Source organism: Heteronotia binoei, chromosome 11, assembly GCF_032191835.1.
Source record: "Heteronotia binoei isolate CCM8104 ecotype False Entrance Well chromosome 11, APGP_CSIRO_Hbin_v1, whole genome shotgun sequence".
NCBI classification, from domain to species: Eukaryota; Metazoa; Chordata; class Lepidosauria; order Squamata; family Gekkonidae; genus Heteronotia; species Heteronotia binoei.
The window spans coordinates 45,289,448-45,310,001 of record NC_083233.1 but is presented as its reverse complement, the minus strand read 5'-3'; the positions used below and the strand labels follow the sequence as shown (position 1 = coordinate 45,310,001).

General features: G+C 45.1%; 1 protein-coding gene across 1 annotated transcript in view; it reads left to right on the top strand.

Annotated features, from left to right (window-relative positions):
- The window catches only part of STK26 (serine/threonine kinase 26), a 59,994-nt gene that overhangs the window by 12,002 nt on the left and 27,438 nt on the right, over positions 1-20,554 (top strand). Inside the window, exon 3 of the mRNA XM_060248932.1 lies at positions 15,286-15,516. Coding sequence (XP_060104915.1) covers positions 15,286-15,516 — 231 coding nt within the window. The remainder of the gene's footprint in view (positions 1-15,285; positions 15,517-20,554) is intronic.

Sequence of the window (20,554 nt, the reverse complement as noted above, 5' to 3'; positions counted from 1 at the left end):
TTTATATCCTGCCCATTCCAAAATGGACTCATGGAGGCTAACAGTCATAATAAAACCAACAATCTCAATTACAGTATAAAACGATAAAACAAACAATTTACAACAAAATATTGGTGCTACACAGAATCTTAAAGCATAGGCGGATCAGATTATGTATACATTGTAAAATTTCTTTGACCCAGTTGCTCTACAAGAACGAAGTTAAGAATAATTTCTGCTGTAGCTACAATTTACGATAGATTTATCTATCAGATAAAATGTAAATTATAGGAAGAATTGTGTCTTCAGTGTTTTGCTGCTTTGACTTTTCATCATATAGAGCTGTGGAGAGCCAGTGATTAAGAACAATGGACTCTAATCTGGAGAACCAGGTTTGATTCCCCACTCTTCCACATGAAACCTGCTGGGTGACCTTGAGCCACTGAAAGTTCTCCCTCTGAGTCAGAGGCCATCTTGGGTGCTTCCCACCATTTTGTCAGGGAGGCAGGAAATAGAATTATTCTTCTTTTTCTTCCCATGACCCTGGAACACCCATCTCCTCAGTTTCTTTCCTACCTCGAAAGGGAGAGCAACTAGTTGGATTAGCTCCAAAAGATATTAAATCACCTTACCTTTATTTCTTATTTAATTCTTCACTCTTCCAACCTTACCCCTACTTATCCTTTTTCAACACCTTTCCTAAGCTTTAGTTTTCTACGGCTGTTTTTTCCTTCTCTTCAACTCCCCCCACACCCTCGCAATCAGCGAGGGAGAGATGCTGCCGCGGCTACTTCAAAGCGGCTGTTTTTTGCTGTGCGTTGCAAGAAGCGGCAGATGGAAAGCTTCAGGGATGACACGTCTTTCTCCGGCCCTCAATCCGGCGCCACGGGAAAAGAATCCAGTACCGGCATGTCTTTTCAGCTTGCTGTGGTTCCTGGCAACGTTTCCTGCTCTAGTGACTCCAGTCACCACGGGCAGAAGCGTCCAGGGGCAGCAACGGACGCGTTCAAAGCTCCTCCTCACCAGAGGGTTGTGACTGGCAGCAGCCATTTCAATGGCAGTTTTTTTGCGCGAACAACACCCGATCGGCACCATGAGTCATCTGCCGCACCTCATTCACTGGTTGCCAATCTCCAGTTGGGAGCCACTCTAGGAGGCCAGCCCCTGTTGGATCAAGCCTCTGCTACAGACCCAGCCCTGCTGCAACGGTGTGGTAATGTACCCAACCTCCAGGGGCCCTTTTCTAACGAGTTTATGGTTATGCTCCAGCAAACTATTTGGGCCGAAATATTTAATGCTTGCCAATAGGGGGCTATGGGCATGGGATCAGTGGGGTCCAGATCTCCTTCCCCTCCTCCTCCTCCATGTCGCCCAGAACAAAATCTGCCCAGAGATAGCAGTTGGCCAACAAAGGCAGCCAGAAAGCGGGTTACTGGCTCTAGAATACCAAAGGAAGACTCAGAAGAGGCTCACTCAGATGTGGAGTCACAGCCAAAAGATCAAGAGAGCTTTATCTCAGATGAGGAGGTGGAGGATGTCTGTGTTCCTGAACAGTCCGTTTGTTGCTTTAAAGCTGATGATTACCAATATTTGTTAATCAGAGTCATGGCAGCACTGGGACTCCAGGATTCTTCCTCTGAGGAAGAGAATACCAGTACTGATACCAATCCCAGAAATAAAACTACTGGGGATAGGGAGTTCTTTCCAGGTTCACACACAACTGCTAAGGTCTTTCCATTTCTACAATTCTTTGAAAGACAACTCAAAGCCGAGTGGGGAAAACCTAACTCCAATCGTCAATTCCCTGGTTTTGTGAAAAAACTATATAACTTACCTGTTTTTGCAAACAAGATGTTACAGGTTCCAGTAGTGGACGCCCTGGTGACGGCACTTCAGAACCCAGGGTTGGTGTCAGAAGACGGTCATGGCTCCATCTGGGACAACTGGGACAAGAAAATTGATCTGGCATTAAAGAGGTCACATGAGGCAGTAGCCATGGCAATAAAGGCGTGTACAGCATCCTCTATTGTATCTAGAGCAGCTATAGTCTGGGCTAGGAGACTCACCCAGCTATTGCTGGAAAATAACAAGAAGCTACTTGATGGAACCACTAGGCTGCTTAAAGCAGCTGAATTCTCGACCGATGCATCTCTAGACGTGGTCACCTTTTGCTCCGGAGGTTTGGCTTCAGGGCCGTAGCCAGAAGAGGCATCTGGCTGAGAGCATGGCCTGCAGACAATCACTCCAAACATATTGTGATTTCTTATCCGTTTCAAGGGGAAAAGCTCTTTGGTAGTGCCTTAGACAAGATTATAGTGGAGACTAAGGACAAAAAGAAAGCCATGCCAAAGAACATTCGGAGACCTGATAGAAGAGGTTTTTCTTCTCAGCCCTTTCGTTCTTCACACACCTTGGCCAGATCTAAGCCAGACAACAAAAGATTGTCCTGGAATCAACCAAGGCAGTCCTTCAGAAAAGGATTCAATAATTCCAGATTCTCCAAATAGAACTCAGACTGTATGGACAAGCAGGACCGGGAACCAAAGTGCAAGGCGTGACTGGACTTCAGTTCCGGTGGGGGGAAGACTACATAACTTTCAAGACGCCTGGGAGGCTTCCCAGGCAGACTGCTGGACATTAGAGATCGTACCATGCAGTTATGCAATAGAATTCAAAAACACCCCACCGGAACGTTTCCTAGTGTCCCCGATTCGAAAGAACTCTGCAAAAAGATCAATCACAAACAAAGCCATAGCACATCTTCTCGAAATCAATGCCATAAAATCTGTGTCAACAGACCAGATGGGTTGGGGCGTGTACTCAATCTTCTTCACTGTTCCCAGGAAGAATGGAGACTGGAGAGCAATACTTGACCTAGAGTTTCTCAACAGATTCATTCATCTCCAGCACTTTCGTATGGAGACTCTCAAGGCAATCACAGAGGCTCTACAACCAGGGGAGTTCTTCACATCACTGAATCTCACGGAAGCATGCCTGCATATCCCGATCCTTTCATCCCATCGGCGTTTCCTTCGATTCTGTGTGGGACACAGACATTTTCAATTCAGGGCACTCACCTTTGGCTTAGCCACAGCCCCCAGAGTCTTCACGAAGGTGATGGTGAACGTTGTGGCCCATCTCAGACAACAGGAGGTTCATGTCCATCCATACCTGGACGATCTTTGAATCAGAGCATTGTCCAAACAGAAAGCTCTGTCGGATGTTCAGACAACTATCCATTGTCTACAGCAGGGGTGGCCAACGGTAGCTCTCCAGATGTTTTTTGCCTACAACTCCCATCAGCCCCAGCCATTGGCCATGCTGGTTGGGGCTGATGGAAGTTGTAGGCAAAAAAAATCTGGAGAGCTACTGTTGGCCACCCCTGGTCTACAAGAACATGGTTTTCTTATAAATCTATCCAAGAGCTCTCTAGAACCAACACAATGGTTGGAGCAAATGACAAGATTCAGAAAACCAAGCCGCTCATGGATCTGGTCGTCCAGAGTGTTTACTCTCCATTATTGACTTTAACCAAGTCGGTGGGTCTACTCATCTTGGAACATCGACGCAGTCCAGTGGGGCAGACTACATACGAGACCTTTACAAAGCTTGCTCTGTCTCCATCAATACCAGATCATGGAAAAACAGAACCCACAGATCCAAGTCTCCTTAGCAGTCAAGCAAATCCCTAAAGCGGTGGACCAGGGATCCCAGTCTTCACCAAGGGAAGATTTACTACCTTCCCAGGGAGATACAGCTGTTCACAGATGCTAGTCTGTCAGGATGGGGAGCAACACTCGACAACATCCCAACACAGGGCCGCTGGTCACCGTCAGAAGCTCAATTTCCAATCAAAGTATTGGAGTTGCGGGCGATTCGTCTAGTGCTATTATTCTTCACCGAACAAGTACAGAAGCGGTACATGCTAGTACCAATGGACAGTGTGTGACTGCAAAGACTTACCTGAACCATCAGGGAGGTTTGAGATCATCTGCTCTGTCCAAAGAAGTGAGGACCTTATTCACCTGGGCGAAACATCTTCTGTCCATCAGGGCAGAGCACATCAAGGGCATTACCAACATTCAAGCAGACTGGCTCAGCCAAACAACCATACAACCAGGGGAATGGAGGCTAAAGATACTGTTATTTCAACAGACAGCTGATCAGTTTGGTCGACCAATCATGGATTTTCACAACAATTATCAGATACCCAGATTTTCCACCAGATTTTTTCATCCAGAGGCAGCGGCAGTGGATGCATTGACAGTTGTTTGGCCTCAGCCTGCTGTATGCCTTCCCTTCGATTCCAGTGTTATCGAGATTTCTTTGCCAGGTACAGCACCAGAGCGCACGGGTTATCTTAGTAGCCCCATGGTGGCCACGGCGCCCATGGTTTTCTACTATCCAAAAGCAATTGACAACTCCACCTCTTCGGCTAGAAATTTCACCAGACATGCTGACACAGGGACCAATCTGGCATCCACACCCAGAATGGCTGCAGTTGACCGTGTGGATATTGAACAGTCTACATTCCTGAAGTTAGGTTATTCTTCAGAGATTACTAATACGTTATTGGCCTCCAGAAAGGAGTCCACCACCAGAATCTACAATACTACTTGGAAGGCATTCCATCGGTAGTGTCGCAGAAAGGCAAAGGATCCCCTAAATTCAATCCGTATTGGAGTTTCTGCAAGATGGGCTACAATCTGGACTGAAACCAGCCACCTTACGTAGACAAGTAGCAGCATTAACTTCAGTTTTGGGACTGATACAGGGAAGGGACATTTCCAAGCATGCACACATACAGAGATTCCTAAGGGGGGGCCACACTCAGGTGTCCTCCACAGGCACACAGATTTCCAATGTGGCGTTTACATACTGTTTTGTCTGCACTCACTAAACCACCCTTTGAACCTATACAGGACATTCCTTTAAAATGGTTGCACTTGAAGACCATCTTTCTGACAGCGATCACATCAGCTAGAAGGGTCTCGGAAATTAATGCGCTGTCTGTGAAGAGAGAACTCTGCATCTTTCACAAGGACAAAGTGGTCCTCCGCACGGATCCCACTTTTCAACCCAAGGTTGTATCTAGCTTTCACAAGTCCCAGGAACTTCATTTGCCATCATTCTGTCCAGATCCTAAACATCTCAGGGAACTAATGTGGTATACCTTAGATGTCAGACGTTGCCTGAAGGCATATTTAGTTAGGGCTGAACCAATCCGGAAGACGGATGCTATGTTTATCAATATTTCACCACCAAAGGTGGGCCAAAAATGTCAGTTTCAACCATCAGCTATGCTATTAAGCAATGCATCATGGAAGCCTATAAAGCACTGAAACTAGATGTACCCAGGGGAATCACAGCACATCCAGCCGGAAGTGCGGCAACTAATGCTGCATTTAACAAATACGCTTCAATAGATGAAGTATGCAGGGCCACAACATGGTCTTCTATTTCAACATTTGTTCGTCTCTACAAACTGAACACTTACAGCTCAGCAGAAGCAGCATTTGGCAGAAAAGTTTTATAGCATGTGTTCCTGGAAGAGAGCGATGCCCCACCCAGTCATTAATCTACTGCTATAGGAGCACCCAAGATGGCCTCCTACTCAGAGGGAGAATGACCATTGGTACTTACCGTGAGAGGTCATTCTCCTCTGAGTATAGGAGGACATCTTGCCCAGCTCGCTGCTTCGCTCCTACTCTAGGGTCTGTTCTGCCATGTCTTATTCTTTTTTCTTGCTGCTCTACAGTTCTTTTTGTTGTGCTTGTTGCATCTTAACGCGTTATTATTGCTGTTTTGCTGTTTGATTTTTCTGAGTAAGGTTGATAGTCTAGAAACTGCTTCTCGGAGTATCCCAACTGAGGAGATGGATGTTCCAGGGTCATGGGAAGAAAAAGAATAATAATTCTATTTCCTGCCTCCCTGACAAGACGATGGGAAGCACCCAAGATGTCCTCCTGTACTCAAAGGAGAATGACCCCTCACAGTAAGGAACCAATACAAAGGGGAGGCAAACCCAGTTGCACCCAGGAGAGCCCTGATATAACAAACCCAACAAAACACACACCCTCTCTTTGTAGCAAGGTAAAAAGGTCTTGCATTGAATAAAACTTTGTCTTAAAGGTGCTTTGCATCTTAATTATGCAGTTAAGGAAGCTGGGCAAAGTAAGGGGTTAAGGAGAGGGAGGAACCTCAGCCAATGGAGGGAAGAGAGACTTGATTCAGTAGCTCTGCTGTGCAATTGAGAGAGCATGGCAAAGCAAGTTCTCTTGCTCTGTAGCTCCTGTGTGATTGAAAAAGCCTGGCAAAGCAAGCTGAGAGGCAAAGGAAGCAAGAGAGGGAGAAGGAAGTGAGTTGCTCGTGGCCCTGATAGGAGCCCTGTGGGGACTGGTTGCGTCCCTTGGGGTGCATGTTTGACACCCCTGCCTTAGTCCAACTGTAAGCTGTATGTTATCTAGAACATGGGGATGACCTGGGCTTAACTTTTTGCTTGTTATGAGTTATTGGCTTGAGTTCACAAAATTGAACATGGAATAAGTTGAGAGTGGTGACACATCTGCATAGGCATAAGCTTCAAATGGCTACTGTTTCACTGAAAATGGGAGGGGGGCTGTATTGTTAGCAGCAGGAATTATGCAGCATAGAAAAGCCCCATGCTAACATTGCTCTTGTCCATGTGTGGTTTACTGTACTCAGGACTTCCAAAGGCTTTTGACAAGGTACCTCACCAAATACCAGTAAGCTTAGCAGTCATGAGGTGAAAAGCAGGTTCTCTTTTGGATTAAAAATTTGTTACGTGACAGAGAGCAGAGCAGGAATAAATGGACAGTTCTTCCAATGGAGGGAATTGGGCAGTGGGGTCCCACAAGGATCAGTACTTGGCCAAGTACTATTTAATTTCTTCTTAAATGATCTGGAAGTGGAGGTGAATGTAGGTAAGTGTAACAGAACACATTGGAACAAAAAAATCGCAACTTCTGTTATATGCTACTGAATTCTGAGAATGAGAGGGGCAGAGATCTTGGAGGGATCATAGTGGATAGCTCATTGAAAATGTCAACCCAGTACCCCACAGCATTACTAAATTGATTTTTGCTGTGGATTTGTTACAATTTTTGATACTTTTGTTACAGCAGTAAAAAGGCAAATGCTATGATGGGTATTGTTAGGAAAGGGACTGAAAACAAAATGCCCAGTGTTATAAGACTTCTGTATAGGTCTGTGGTGCAGCTTCATTTAGAATACCATGTGCAGTTCTGATCATCGTATCTCAAAAATGGCATTGCAGGGCTGAAAAAAGTACAGAAGAAAGCAACCAAGATGATTAAGGGAATGGAGCACCTTTGCTATGGGGAAAGGTTGAAGAAGAGTCTTGGACTTTTCAATTTAGAAAATAGATTACTAAGGAGGAGGTTTGTAAGATTACGCATGGGATAGACAATTGCGCAGAGAGAACGATTTCTTCCTCTCTCAAAATGCTAGAACTTAAGGGCATGCAATTGAGTTGATGGGCGGTAGATTCAGAACAAAAAAAAAAAGTAATACTTTACAAAATTAGTGATTAATGTATGAAAATCGCTGCCAGAGGATGTAGTGATAGAAGCATAGATGGCTTTAAAAAAAGGTTAGACAGATGCATGGAGGACAGGTATACCAGCGGCTACTAGCCATGATAACAAAGGTAACCTCCACATTCAAAGGCAGTAAACCAATGAATACCAATGCCAAGAGGCAGCATTAGGGAAAGGCCTGGGCCTCTGTGCCCTGTTGTTGGCCCTCTGTAGTAACTGGCTGCCCATGGTGTGAAAATGAATGCTAGACTAGATAACCAGATTTATTGAGCAGGGCTCTTTTTATGTTCATACAAGATTTGCAGGTTCATAGTGTAATGGGGAGGGGTTTCCTCTGCATAAATACTACCGACTTAACTAGCCAATTCAAGATTATTTGTCTTAACCATACAGGGTTCTTGATCACTTCTTAATGTCTGTTATATAGAGTTTCTGCCAAGCTAAACCATGCAGTTGGATAGAAATACTGACTGTAATGGAATCTTTGACATCATTCACCACACAGTTAAATCAGTCTGTTCGCTCAAAATCTCTGTCCATTGGACAGAAACATCCAGGATGTGTTTTATAATGGCATTCTATTCTTTGTTTGGGCATGTTTATGTAATGGTGGAATGAACAAGTCTGCTGAATGCTTGGTTAGTAAATTTGGTTATGTTTCCACTTTTCTTTTCTGAAAGAGGTAATGTTTGCATACAGCTGCATCCAGGCTTTAAGCAGGTTTTTGAAATGCAGTAATTCTAAAAATAAATCCATGTTCTGGAAAAACCTTGTTTCTCAGAGTGTGACTCTGATGTATGTTTACTTGTGTAAACTTTAGCAGTAAACTCAAAAGGTTTTCTTTTTAGTCTCTTCTCTTTGAACAATGACTTTCATGAAATAGCCTTTGCCTTTATCTGGTAGCATCTAGCTCTTGGGAACAGATGGGTGGGAAGGGAGGTGGAGATCAAGATGGAGAAGTGGAAAATTCCATGAGGATATTTTACTTTTTTTAGCATCAGAGGAAAAATTCTGTGTAATTATCAGCTGGTTTCTAAAGAGGAACAATTAGGCAAGCTGGGAATGTTGCACAACTGCTACTTTTAAAATTTGCTAAACATAAATTGGAATGTTCTGGGAGCTGTGTCAATAGTATGCCAGTCCCTTGTAACTCTGTGGTTCTGTTATTTATGGATAGTTCTGCAGAATTCTTAGAGAAGATAGTCCATGGTTTGCAGAATATCATGGCCAAACATCAAACTCTCACATTCTCAAGCAGTCCCAAGGGTAGAAGAAGCTTTTCACTACTTCCATCTCTTTTCCCCTACTGCCCTTTACCCATTATCTTCTGTCCTTTCTCCACTCCATCTGATCAGGGCTTAGCTAAATGCACAAATGCCTTAAGGGCATTGAGGGGGTTCATATGTGTCAGCAAAGCTGAGAGCAGTACCTTAAGCAGTTCGGACTTATAACAGAGACAATCAAGACAGAATGATCGCAGCTGAGACACCCCCTTCAGGAATCAATGGCCACATCAGCAGAAGAGAACAGATAGTTTCAGTGGTGATGGGAGCAGAGGAATCTCTGAAAGGTAGATATTGGGCAGCAGTAGCAGTGGAAGGCGACACTGATAAAGGATCTTCTGATAATCGCTCAAAAATCCTGTGATGAGACAATCCAAAACAGAAAAAGGTATAATGCTGAAAGTGGGTGCCCCAGGGCAGATGGCACTCAGTCAGCTACTGGAGGAGAGCTGAGAACAACTACAAATAGCCTGTTCTTAATGACAGAACTGGACTAAAGTGGAAAGGAAGTTCAGTTGTTGACATGAATGGATGCAAGATGGAAGTCCAAGCTGTTTGACACATATAATAGGGACAGAGAATGTAAGAAATATGGAGCAAGGTGAACTTGAGATCATAAAACAAGTAATGCAACATTTAAACATTACAATCCTGGAAGCAGTAAGGGGCTGTAATGCAAAGTCTGACCAAATAATATCAATCAGACTTCATGGAAAGCCTATCAACATATCCATCATTCAAATTTACACCCCAACTACAAATGCTGAGGGGGAAGAAGTTGAAAGCTTTTATTCAAGTCTACAAGAAAAAACTGCACACCTAAACAAAATGTGTTGATAATCATAGGTGACTGGAATGCAAAACTAAAAAACAAAGTAGAGTCAAATATTGTTGGAAGATTTGGGCTGAGAACACAAAATGAAACAGGAAAGCTACTCATTAGGGATGGGCACAAACTGAGCCAAAAGACCCCCAACCAAGCTGGTCCAGCAAGTTTGGTTCCAGCTGTGGCCAGGAGAAAGGAGGGGAATTATCCAGGAAGGGTTAATGGGTGGCAGCCATTTCAGTGTGAAGCAGGGAGAAGTGAAATGGATGGATTTAATGGCTCACAGCCAATTAAACCTAACAAGTGGGGTGGATGTGCCCTTCAGTTGTTAGGTTTAGATGGCTGTGAGAATACAATTAAAGGGACATTGTGCTAAAAATATAAGCCAAAAGAAAAACAAAGCACCATGTAAATATGACTGCCAAATCCCAAATGTACAAAATAATTGTGTATTAATAAGATAATGGTGATATAAAATGTATTCTCATTGTCACAGATTTTAAACAATTAAATAATAGTCACAACTGCCTGTAAGCCTCTGTAAGTTTTTCTTAGTCTATAAAGATATTAAAAATTTAATTTAGCACTTTGGTCCAATGGTGGGCTAATTCTCCAAAATGTCTTTTCCAAGAACCATGTAGTGCTACTGTTTTAATTTCCTCTGGTCGTTGATATATTCTGTCACAATATAGTTGGCATCAATTTCCCCTCTAAGCTGCAGAATGTGAGCAGAAATTCTACTTTGTGAGCTACGGCATACATTATTGTGTTCTGGGGTCATCCTTCATGAGCTAAGACAAAATGTGTGAACTGGAGGCAAAAAATATGTGAGCTAGCTCACGCTAACTCAGCTTAGAGGGAACACTGGTTTGCATTAATGCTGATTACAGTTTGGATATGCCAGGGGTGCCCAAAATTGCTTAATGTAAGAGCCACATAGAATAAATGTCAGATGTTTGAGAGCCACAAGACATGAATGTCAGATGTTTGAGAGCCACAAGGAAGGAAGGAAGGAAGGAAGGCAAATAGATGGGGGATAGAGAGGTGGAAAGAAAACAACTTTAAATGCATTTTACAAGCTGTTGGCTGGCTTGGCTTGGATAAGTGATTTAAAGAGACAAATGCCTTCTCCAAGCTGACCAATGGGCTAATGGGGGCTTTGAGAGCTACAAAATATGTATGAAAGAGCCACATGTAACTCCCGAGCTGCAGTTTGGCCACCCCTGTTATATGCAATTCTGGAACCTCTCCCTGCATCAGCACTCAGATAAACTAGATTAATAAACCAAACCTGACAGTCCTTAATCCATTTTAGATAGCGCTGATAAAATAAAATTATATAATCGGAAGCAGAAGATCTGTTCTCTCTACTAAAACAAGGGCAGGAGCTGATTGTGGTTCAGACCATGAATTGTTAATATCAAAAATTAGAATAGTGAAGAGTACCAGTAGCACCTTTAAGACTACCAAATTTTATTATAGCATAAGCGTTCAAGAAACACAGCTCTTCAAAAGAGAGCTGTTTCTTGAAAGCTTATGCTACAATAAAATTCAGTTGTCTTAAAGGTGCTACTGGCGTCTTTTCTGTTTTGCTGCAAGAGACTAGCATGGCTAACTCCTCTGGGGAAATTATAGCTAAAGAAAAACACCAAAAAATTATAGTTCCAGAAGACAATCTAAGCAGCTTTCTTGACGAGTTTAAGACTGTCTACAGCAGGGGTGTCAACTCATTTGTTATGAGGGCTGAACCTGTCATAAATGAGACCTTGTTGGGCTGTGCCATGTCGGGCCAGGCCATGTGTGTACCTATTTAAGATTAGGTAGCAGAGATATAAACTTTATAAAGGGCACAGACAAACACAATTAAATATTTTTTAAAAAAACCCTTAAAACATGCTAAAAATGTTAGCACTCGTTGGTCTTAAAGGTGCTTTCTTTGTATTTCTTCCATGGGATCCAGAGAACAGGGCAAAGGAAGCTGTGGCTTTTTCCTTCCTTCCCCAAGGGACTAGGGATGGGGAGCCTCAGCCAATAGAAGGGAGGCTTGGCTCTGTAGCTCTGCAGTGCAATTGAGAGAGCCTGGAAAAACAAGCTGTGCCTTCCCCCCAAGGGAGGAGCCTCAGCCAATGGAGAATATAGAGGCTTTTCTCTGTAGCTCCTGTGCAATTGAGCAAGCCTTGCAAAGCAAGCTGTTATGTAGAAGGAAGCGAGAGAGAGGGAGAAGGAAGCAGATGACAGGCTGTTGCTTGCGGGGCCTGATTCGGCCCCTGAGACACGTTTGACATTCCTGGTCTAAAGAAGAGACTTGTATTACTTAGTTCAAGTGAACATGAACCAGAAGAACTATGGGTTGAAACCAGAGAAGGAAGTGCAGAAACTATTCCTGTAGCCAAAAGCAATGAAAAGCCTCAATTGATGACTGATAAATTGCTAAAGATAGATGAGAGGCAAAAGTAAAAGGTGACAGAAATAGAACCAGAAGTCTAAATGCAGCATTGCAGCAGCTGACACATAGGGATAAAGATAACTATTATAATAACCAGTGTAAAGAAATAGGAAAAAAACAGCAAAAAAGGAAGAACGAGATCTGTTCCACAAGATTGAAGAAGTCAAAGAGAAATTTAAAGCACAGTTAGGCATGCTGAAAGATCAACATGGAAAAACATTAACTGAATAGGACAAAATAAAAGATGGGAACAATATAATGAAGAAGTATACAGACATGATGAAAGGATCACAGATTCCATTAAAGAAGAAATTTGAAAAAGAACCTACAGTGAAGGCTGCACTGAGAGCAGTTAGGAGAAACAAATCACTGAGAGTAGATGGGATAGTGATAGCGCTATTCCAAGCCATGGAGATAGAGCCTATCAAAATCTTGACTGGAGTATGCCAGCAAATATGGAAAACAAAGCAATGGCCCACAGATTGGAAATGCTCAATCTACATTTAATTTCCAAAAAAAGGAGGCATAGGGTGGCCAGATCGTCCCGACCACCCAGGAAAGTCCCGCTCCTGCCTCCAAATTCCCGCCTCCCGGGCTGGCTATCCCGGGACCATTAGAAGTCCCGGCTTCGCCAGCAAGAGGCCGCGCGGGCGGGTGGGCAAGGCGGCGCGGCGGCGGGACAATGGCGGCGGCAGCGGTGGCCGGAGCGGGAGGCGGGGCTGCGGCGGCATGGCGGGAGGCCCCGGGTCGGTGGGCTCGGCCGCCTCCTCAGCCGCCGCCGCCAGCCCCGCCAGCAGCGGGGGGAGGGGGTCCGAGCGGCGAGGAGGCCGCCGAGGTGCCCCGCCCCGCCCTCCCTGCAGGCCCGGCGGCCTGGCTGCGGCTGCCCCGCTGAGGGGGGAGGCCCGGGAGGGGGTCCGAGCGGCAAGGAGGCCGCCGAAGCCCCCCGCCCCGCCCTCCCTGCAGGCCCGGCAGCTTGGCTGCGGCTGCCCCACTGAGGGGGGAGGCCCGGGAGGGGGTCCGAGCGGCGAGGAGGCCGCCGAGGTGCCCCGCCCTCCCTGCAGGCCCGGCGGCCAGCAGCGCCGCCACCAGCACCAGCTGCCGCATCGCCGCCCGGGAAGGGGCCGCCCGCCGCCGCCTCCTGCTCCTCCTCGCGCTGCTGCTGCTGCGCCTCCTGGCCAGCCCGCCCGCCCGGAGGGGAGGCCGCCACCCGCGCCCTGTGAGACGGTAAGCCCCCCCCCCAGGCAGGGAGGGAGGGGGCCAAAAGCGGGGGGGCGGCTAGCGGGAGGAGGAGGCCGACCTTCTTTCCTTCCTTCCTCCCCTCCCTTCCTTCCCCCCTTCCCTCCCTCCCTTCCCTCCTTCCCTCCCTCCCTTCCCTCCTTCCCTCCCTCCCTCCCTTCCTTCCTCCCTCCCTCCCTTCCTTCCTCCCTTTTCTCCCTTCCCTCCCTTCCCTCCCTTCCCTCCCTCCCTTCCTCCCTTCCCTCCCTCCCTTCCTCCCTTCCTTCCTTCCTTTCTCCCTCCTTCCCTCCTTCCTTCCCTCCTTCTGCGCCACCTTCATCACTTTCGGAGTGTGGATCCCCCAGTGGGGTGGGCTCCCGACTCCCTCCGCTGGCTGTTTCTGATAGCCCTGCACCCCCTCTTTCATTTGATATGTCTCCCGTGTGGGTGCCACCCTCCCGCCAGGAGATGCCGCAAAATGAGCCCCCTTGAGGCTTATGGCGGCAGGGCTCGGGGGAAGCGAGCTAGACTGCTGTTCTTTTGAGGGGTTATAGAGTGTTTCGAGCCCGTCCTTGTGCCATCAGTCCCATCATTGTGGGACCCAGGGGGCCGGCACGGTGGCCCGCCGAAGCAGCCTGTCACTAATAACACAGGTCGAGATGCAGGACAGGAACCCGGAAGTGACCGACAGGGTGCTTCAGCGGGCCGCCGCGCCAGCCCCCTGGGTCCCACAATGATGGGACCGATGCCACAGGGACGGGCTCGAAACACTCTATAACCCCTCAAAAGAACAGCAGTCTAGCTCGCTTCCCCCGAACCCTGGCAGTGGCATTTGGGAGAAATGATGTCATTTGGGGAAAATGATATCACAGGAAGTGATGTCACTTCCTGCTTCCGGCAGGTGGCACGGGGGAAATGATGTCACAGGAAGTGATGTCACTTCCTGTTTCCGGCGGTGGCATGACGTCACCGGAAGTGACGTCACTTCCTGTTTCCGGCGGCGCGCGCGCTGCGCACACGCACATCATTCCCTCCTCAAGGTGTCCCTGGCTGGCCTGCAGATATTATGGCCACCCTACGTGGCTACATCAGGAGTTTGTAGCCTAATATGCAATAATGCAAAGGGATTCCTGCTACAAAAAAAGCCCTGCTATCAGCTAAGATTATTACTGGTTTAATGGGAAATTGCACATTGAATTTTTCTGGCTCCCCCTTCCCCTTTGACAATCATGCAAAGACATAAAGAGCAACTCTTCCATTAGCACTTTGGATTAATGTGCTTGTACATTATGGCAATCTAGTTATAGCTTGCAGGGGGAACCTTAAATGCTTGATTTTGTAGACAGTGATCATGTGCCTGCAATTAATGAGACATTATTGCTGTTCTGGTCTTTGAAGGCTTTCTTTGCATTGTTCTACCTCTTCTTTGGATTGTTTTGAGGTCTCTTTCTGTTCTCTGTCAAATATGCTCTTGATAACCAGAAAGCTATATAGTTGTAACAGATAAGAGGTCCAGCAACTTAAGCAGGAATCTTTGCTTATTTTTTTTTAAGCAGTATGCTAGCTTTCACGTTTGCAGAGAAAAATGTGAGAACAACTGGGCATTTCTCATCACCAGTAATCCTGTCCTAGACTTCCATTTTTGGATCTGATGGAAACATTTGTGTTCAGAGCTTTGGCTTAGGCAAACAGTATGAATGTGTAATTGCCAGCAAATTATGAAATGAAATACAGATTTATGCTAGTTAGAAGATTTGGGGGCTTTTAAAACAGCACAATTTCAGGTCAGCCCACCCCCTTTGGTGTCAGTGCATATACTCCCACCTTTTTTCTTAGGTTTCCTTTGTCATGAAATTGAAATCTTGAACTTGCCCCTGAGTCTCCAAGAAAAAAAGCAAGGCAGAAATCTATTTTTGTTTGTGTGTGTGTGTTAATTCCTTCTTCCTTTTCCTACAGAACCACAGAGCAGACCCTGAGGAACTCTTCACAAAACTAGAGCGTATTGGAAAAGGCTCGTTTGGAGAGGTTTTTAAAGGCATTGATAATCGGACACAGCAAGTGGTTGCTATTAAAATCATAGACCTTGAGGAGGCAGAAGATGAAATAGAGGACATTCAGCAGGAGATAACTGTGCTAAGTCAATGTGACAGTCCTTATGTAACAAAATACTATGGATCCTATTTAAAGGTAAGATATAGCAAGTGCTCCATGTTTACTGGAAAAATATAATCCTGTTCTTAATTACTTTGAAAGCAGCAGAATTATTGTTCTTAAGTATGGATTGCAGAACTGCGGTCATATATTTTTAACTTCTTGAAAATGGCCAATCGTATGTCTTTGATTTTGTGGCCATGGTCATACATTCCAAGGAAATTTCAAATTTCTCATGGTCCACTTTTGTTCGCCTTTCTGGTTGCCCTTTCTTTATTTTAAATTTAAATTGATTTTTATAGTATATAGTTTTACAAGCAAATTAGCAGCTTTTCTGTAGACTGAGTTAAATAAGTTTAAAATATAATATGCAGCACAGCAAGCAAGGAGAAAATGAGAGAAGGAAGCCTGTGAGAAGGAAACATCCTGGGGGAGGGGGCAAATTGCGGTCAGAGACCAGAAAAATCCAAGGCAATGTATGCTTGTGCATAGAACCCCATATTATTGGATGGTTGTGGTCTTAGCTAGAGGTGAAGGGTTCTGGAAGAGTGAATTGGACAACTGAGAAAACAGCATTCCCATTAGAGTTCAGTCAGGTGTGAATATGCACTTGGGAAGGAGGGCCGTTTGTGTCTTTTTTCTTATTCTGCTAATGGTGCAGCTAGGATCAGGTGCATTTCACTATAGGCCATATGTTTGGTGCAACAGCCATCAGTTTTTATACTAAATAAATATGGAGTAGGACTGTAACAGAGATAGGTGAGTCTCATTAGGGGTAAGGCTGAGAACGGAGGCAACAGTATATTAACTACAAGTACTCTTCATTTCACGGTTGCTTCTTTTTATAGCATAAAGAAATTTAAGATACACAGTGTGGTCTTGGTATGAATTGTGAAGGTTATGTAGACTGCCAGGCTCCCAAATAATATGCCAGAGTTTCTGCATTAGGAACTCTGGCAGATTATTTGTTGTTCCCCATGCAACTCTAGTTAAAATTACTTCTTCCTTAGGCTAGAGGATATGAAAGACATGTTTTCTGCCCTGCATGTAGTGTATTTCTTGGCATGTGATACATGTCCAGTTACAGTTTATAGTAGCAGCTTATTTAAGATGTTACTGGGGGAAAATACTGTACTTCTTTTCTGTTGTGGATGTCTTTCCAAATCATACTCAAACTATCCAAAGGTGTCTGTGTGAGCACACTGTTTTTGCTGAGCACTTTCTGAAAAGTTTTCCTTAGTGACACAGTTGGGCTTTGTGGAAAAATGTTAAAAGAAGCAAGTGCTTTCCCTCCTGGTTTCTCACCACTGGAACAAACCCCTGTGGTATAAATGCTTTTAAATAATTCCTGGTTCATAATAAAGTGTAGTCTGTTTTGTGGCTGGACCTGGAACATGGAGGTCCTGCACTTCTATTTGGTTTTCAGTCAGTGTTCATGAAATGGAATCGAGTTAAACTTGACGTCAGTCAAAGAATCTGGTCTGAAAATTACAGGCAAGCCTTTCTGTGAAAGTTTTGGAGAAGAAAAAAGGTAGAATAACTTTTGATTAGTTAGTCTGGCCAGATGATAATTTCTCTGAAATGAAATCCTAAACTGGGCAGGTAACTCCTCAAATTAGCACAGAGGTATTTACATATACACATTTATTTAACATTTGGTTTTTAAAAATGCTTGTCATATTCTTCCCTTTCTTTTTTTGTGTGTTGTGCATGTCATATTATAGGTATTATTTTGTAAGGCATCTTGAGTAGTAGAAAAAGAAGAATTGCAGAATCAGAGATTCTGACCGGCTTACAATCTCCCATATCTTCTCCCACAACAGACACCCGGTGGGGGGGGGGGGTGCTGAGAGGACTCTCACAGCAGCTGCCCTTTCAAGGACAACCTCTACCAGAGCTATGGCTAACCCAAGGCCATTCCAGCAGGTGCAAGTGGAGGAGTGGGGAATCAAACCCGGTTCTCCCAGATAAGAGTTTGCACATTTAACCACTACACCAAACTGATGTACAGTGGCAGACTAGCATATAAATGTACCTGTCCAAGGCTGGATCTTCTGGACTTACCCAAGCTATAGCAGGTGGCCGTGGCCTCAGCCCCTGCGTTCAGGCTGCCAACCACTCCTGTGGCTGCCCTAGCAAGAGGGCAAGCATCTCTGGGTCAGGCTATGCATAGTTCACACACATCAAAGAGAAGCCCCTCTCATGGAGCTGCTAGCAGCAGCTGGGCCAGACCAGCCAGGCTGTTAAGCAAATAGGGAACAGGTTTGAGAGATCAGGGGAAACTGTTGGGCCATATGCACAGTTTAGCCCATTTAGGAGGCCAAATGGCAGGCCATGGAAAAGGCTCTAGGTCAGGGGTGTCAAACTCATTTGTTACAAGGGCTGAATCTAAAATAAATGTTGGGGCCGGGCCACGCGTGCCATAACATGTAACAGTGGGTACCAGAGATATAAACTTTATAAAGATGATTTCAGATGCTGAATGGCAATAGCAGACTTGATTTGATTAGGTATGATATGCAGAGGGGTACTAAGCATGGAGATATCAGCATTGGTAATGAGACAGGAAACCTAGGTCCTAGTTTGGTACAGGAGAATTCAATCCAGGAGGATGCAAAGAATAAATGAAAATGTCTGAAGGAGTGAGGAGTGACTCATGAAAGAGCATACCTTACGACAAATTTTGTTTGTCTTTAAGGTGCTACTAGACTCTTGCTCTTTTAACATTCAAAAACCAGTGGGGGGACATTTTAACCTTCCAGGACATTCAGCTGCTGACCTAAGAGTAGCTGTTCTCTTACAAAGGAATTTCAAAGGGAGATTAGAAAGGAGAGACTGCTGAATTGCAGCTGATAATGAAGGTCTGGGCAATGCATCCTCCTGGATTGAACTGAAACTTAGGTTTCTTCGAACATTACCAATGCCTGCTATTGTCATTTGGCATCTGAAATCACTTCACTCTCCAAGATATAAGGGCAGATGGACTCACATTCAAATCTAGCTGTATATGAAGAAGTGAGCAGTGACTCATGAAAGCTCATGCCCTGTCACAAATTTTGTTAGTCGTTAAGGAGCTATGGACTCTTGTTCCCTTCCACTAATAAAGAATGCAAGCTGAGCTGTTAGGTTTCTCTCCCCCCCCCCCCCCCAATCTGTAAGAAATGGAATACCGCTCTCTCTGTCCCCCTCCCCCCCCCCTCTCTGAAGAAGTGTGCTTGCACACAAAAACATATATCTGGAATTAAATGTTGTTGGTTTGCAGCCACTAGACAGCATTTTTTCTCTTCTTATTCTCTGCCTTTTCCCCTCCTCCTCCCTCCCTCAGCCAATCAATGGAAGGCTTTCTTTCTCTCTGCAAAAGGAGCTGCAATGCAAGAATCAGGAAGGAGGAAGCAGCAAAGGCTCAGTTTGCTTGGCAGGACAGATTGGGGCCCTGTGGGGGCTGGATATGACCCACGGGCCATATCTTTGACAACCCTGCTGCAGAGGAGAGACTTGGGAAGAGATAAGGAGGAGCAAGGAATGATTAACCCCTAACCCCCTCCCCTTTCTGCATCTGAGGCCTTTGGTCACCCTATGTTCTTAGCTATAACCACAGAGGCAGACAGGAAGGACCAAGCAGTCACAGATCCCTTGTATCCCTACAGTGCCAAAGAAAATAAACATACTAAAGAGAGATGCTCAAGGAGCACTTGAAATAATTTTTTGGTCCAATTCAGAAATAGCTCTGGGGGCCCCTCAGTCCTGTTCTTCTGTAGACAAATTAGACACAAAGCCAGACCATGCTAGTGTGAGACCTGATTTTTAAAATAAGGTCCTGCTTTTGTCAGATAGGTAGAAGGAAGTACTTTGATCCATTCCAACTTCCTCAGCCTTAATATAAGGCTAACTTGGCAGAAGTTGACAAAGGCATGATGAACACAATGAAATCTTGTGGTCAAATTGACACAGAGATAAATGGATACCATGAAATCTTCTTTTTGACACTTTTAATTGGTAAAATGTATTCATGTTCTATTAAGTGACATCCTTTAAGGATTAATTTAAATTTGCTTAATTCTTTTATTCTTTAAGTGTTTTATTTTTGGCTATATTACAGCCACTTACCCATCCAGGTCACTATACTAAACCTAGTCAATATCTTTCTGAACACTGGGTATGAGATAGGGTTACTTCTAACCCTGTCTTGATCCTGTCTGAGGATAATAATTGTTAAGTTCCCCTTTTCTTCTACCAGCTCCCCCTCATCCCTCTGTGGAAGGATGACTCTGACTGGTTGTTTTGAGTTTCTCCAATGCACCAACATGGTGAAAGGGGAACTGGCTGATTGGAAAGGGGGATGGACTTAGCCCTGTATGTCACACTGCTTCTTTAAGAAAGGTGTGTCACTGAGTTCTCATGAGACCGGATTGTGAGATCTTGGTAATTATTTGCTAGACATGTAACCCAGGCCTTAGTTGGTGTCAACGCATACAAGTGGGAAGTGGGTTCAGGTAGCTGGCTCAGGTTGACTCAGCCTTCCATCCTTCCGAGGTCGGTAAAATGAGTACCCAGCTTGCTGGGGGGGGGCGGGAAGTGTAGATAACTGGGGAAGGCAATGGCAAACCACCCCGTAAAAAGCCTGCAGTGAAAATGTGAAAGCAATGTCACCCCAGAGTCGGAAATGACTGGTGCTTGCACAAGGGACTACCTTTACCTTTTAGAAAAGGTAAAAAAGGAAAGCAGATAAAATCTTTTGCATCCATATTGATTTGGACTCTACATTACCAGTGATAGTGTCAGTTGTTGCCTGGAGTGCCTTAACATAAGAGAAGCCAAGTTGGATCAGGCCAGTCCAACACTCTGTGTCACACAGTGGCCAAAAAAACAAGGTGCCATTAGGAGGTCCATCAGTGGTGCCAGGACACTAGAAGCCCTCCCACTGTTGCCCCACCAAGCACCAAGAATACAGAGCATCACTGCTCCAGACAGAGTTTCAACAATATGCTGTGGCTAATAGCCACTGATGGACCTCTGTTCCATATGTTTATCCAGTCCCCTCTTGAAGCTGTCTATGCTTGCAGCCACCACCATC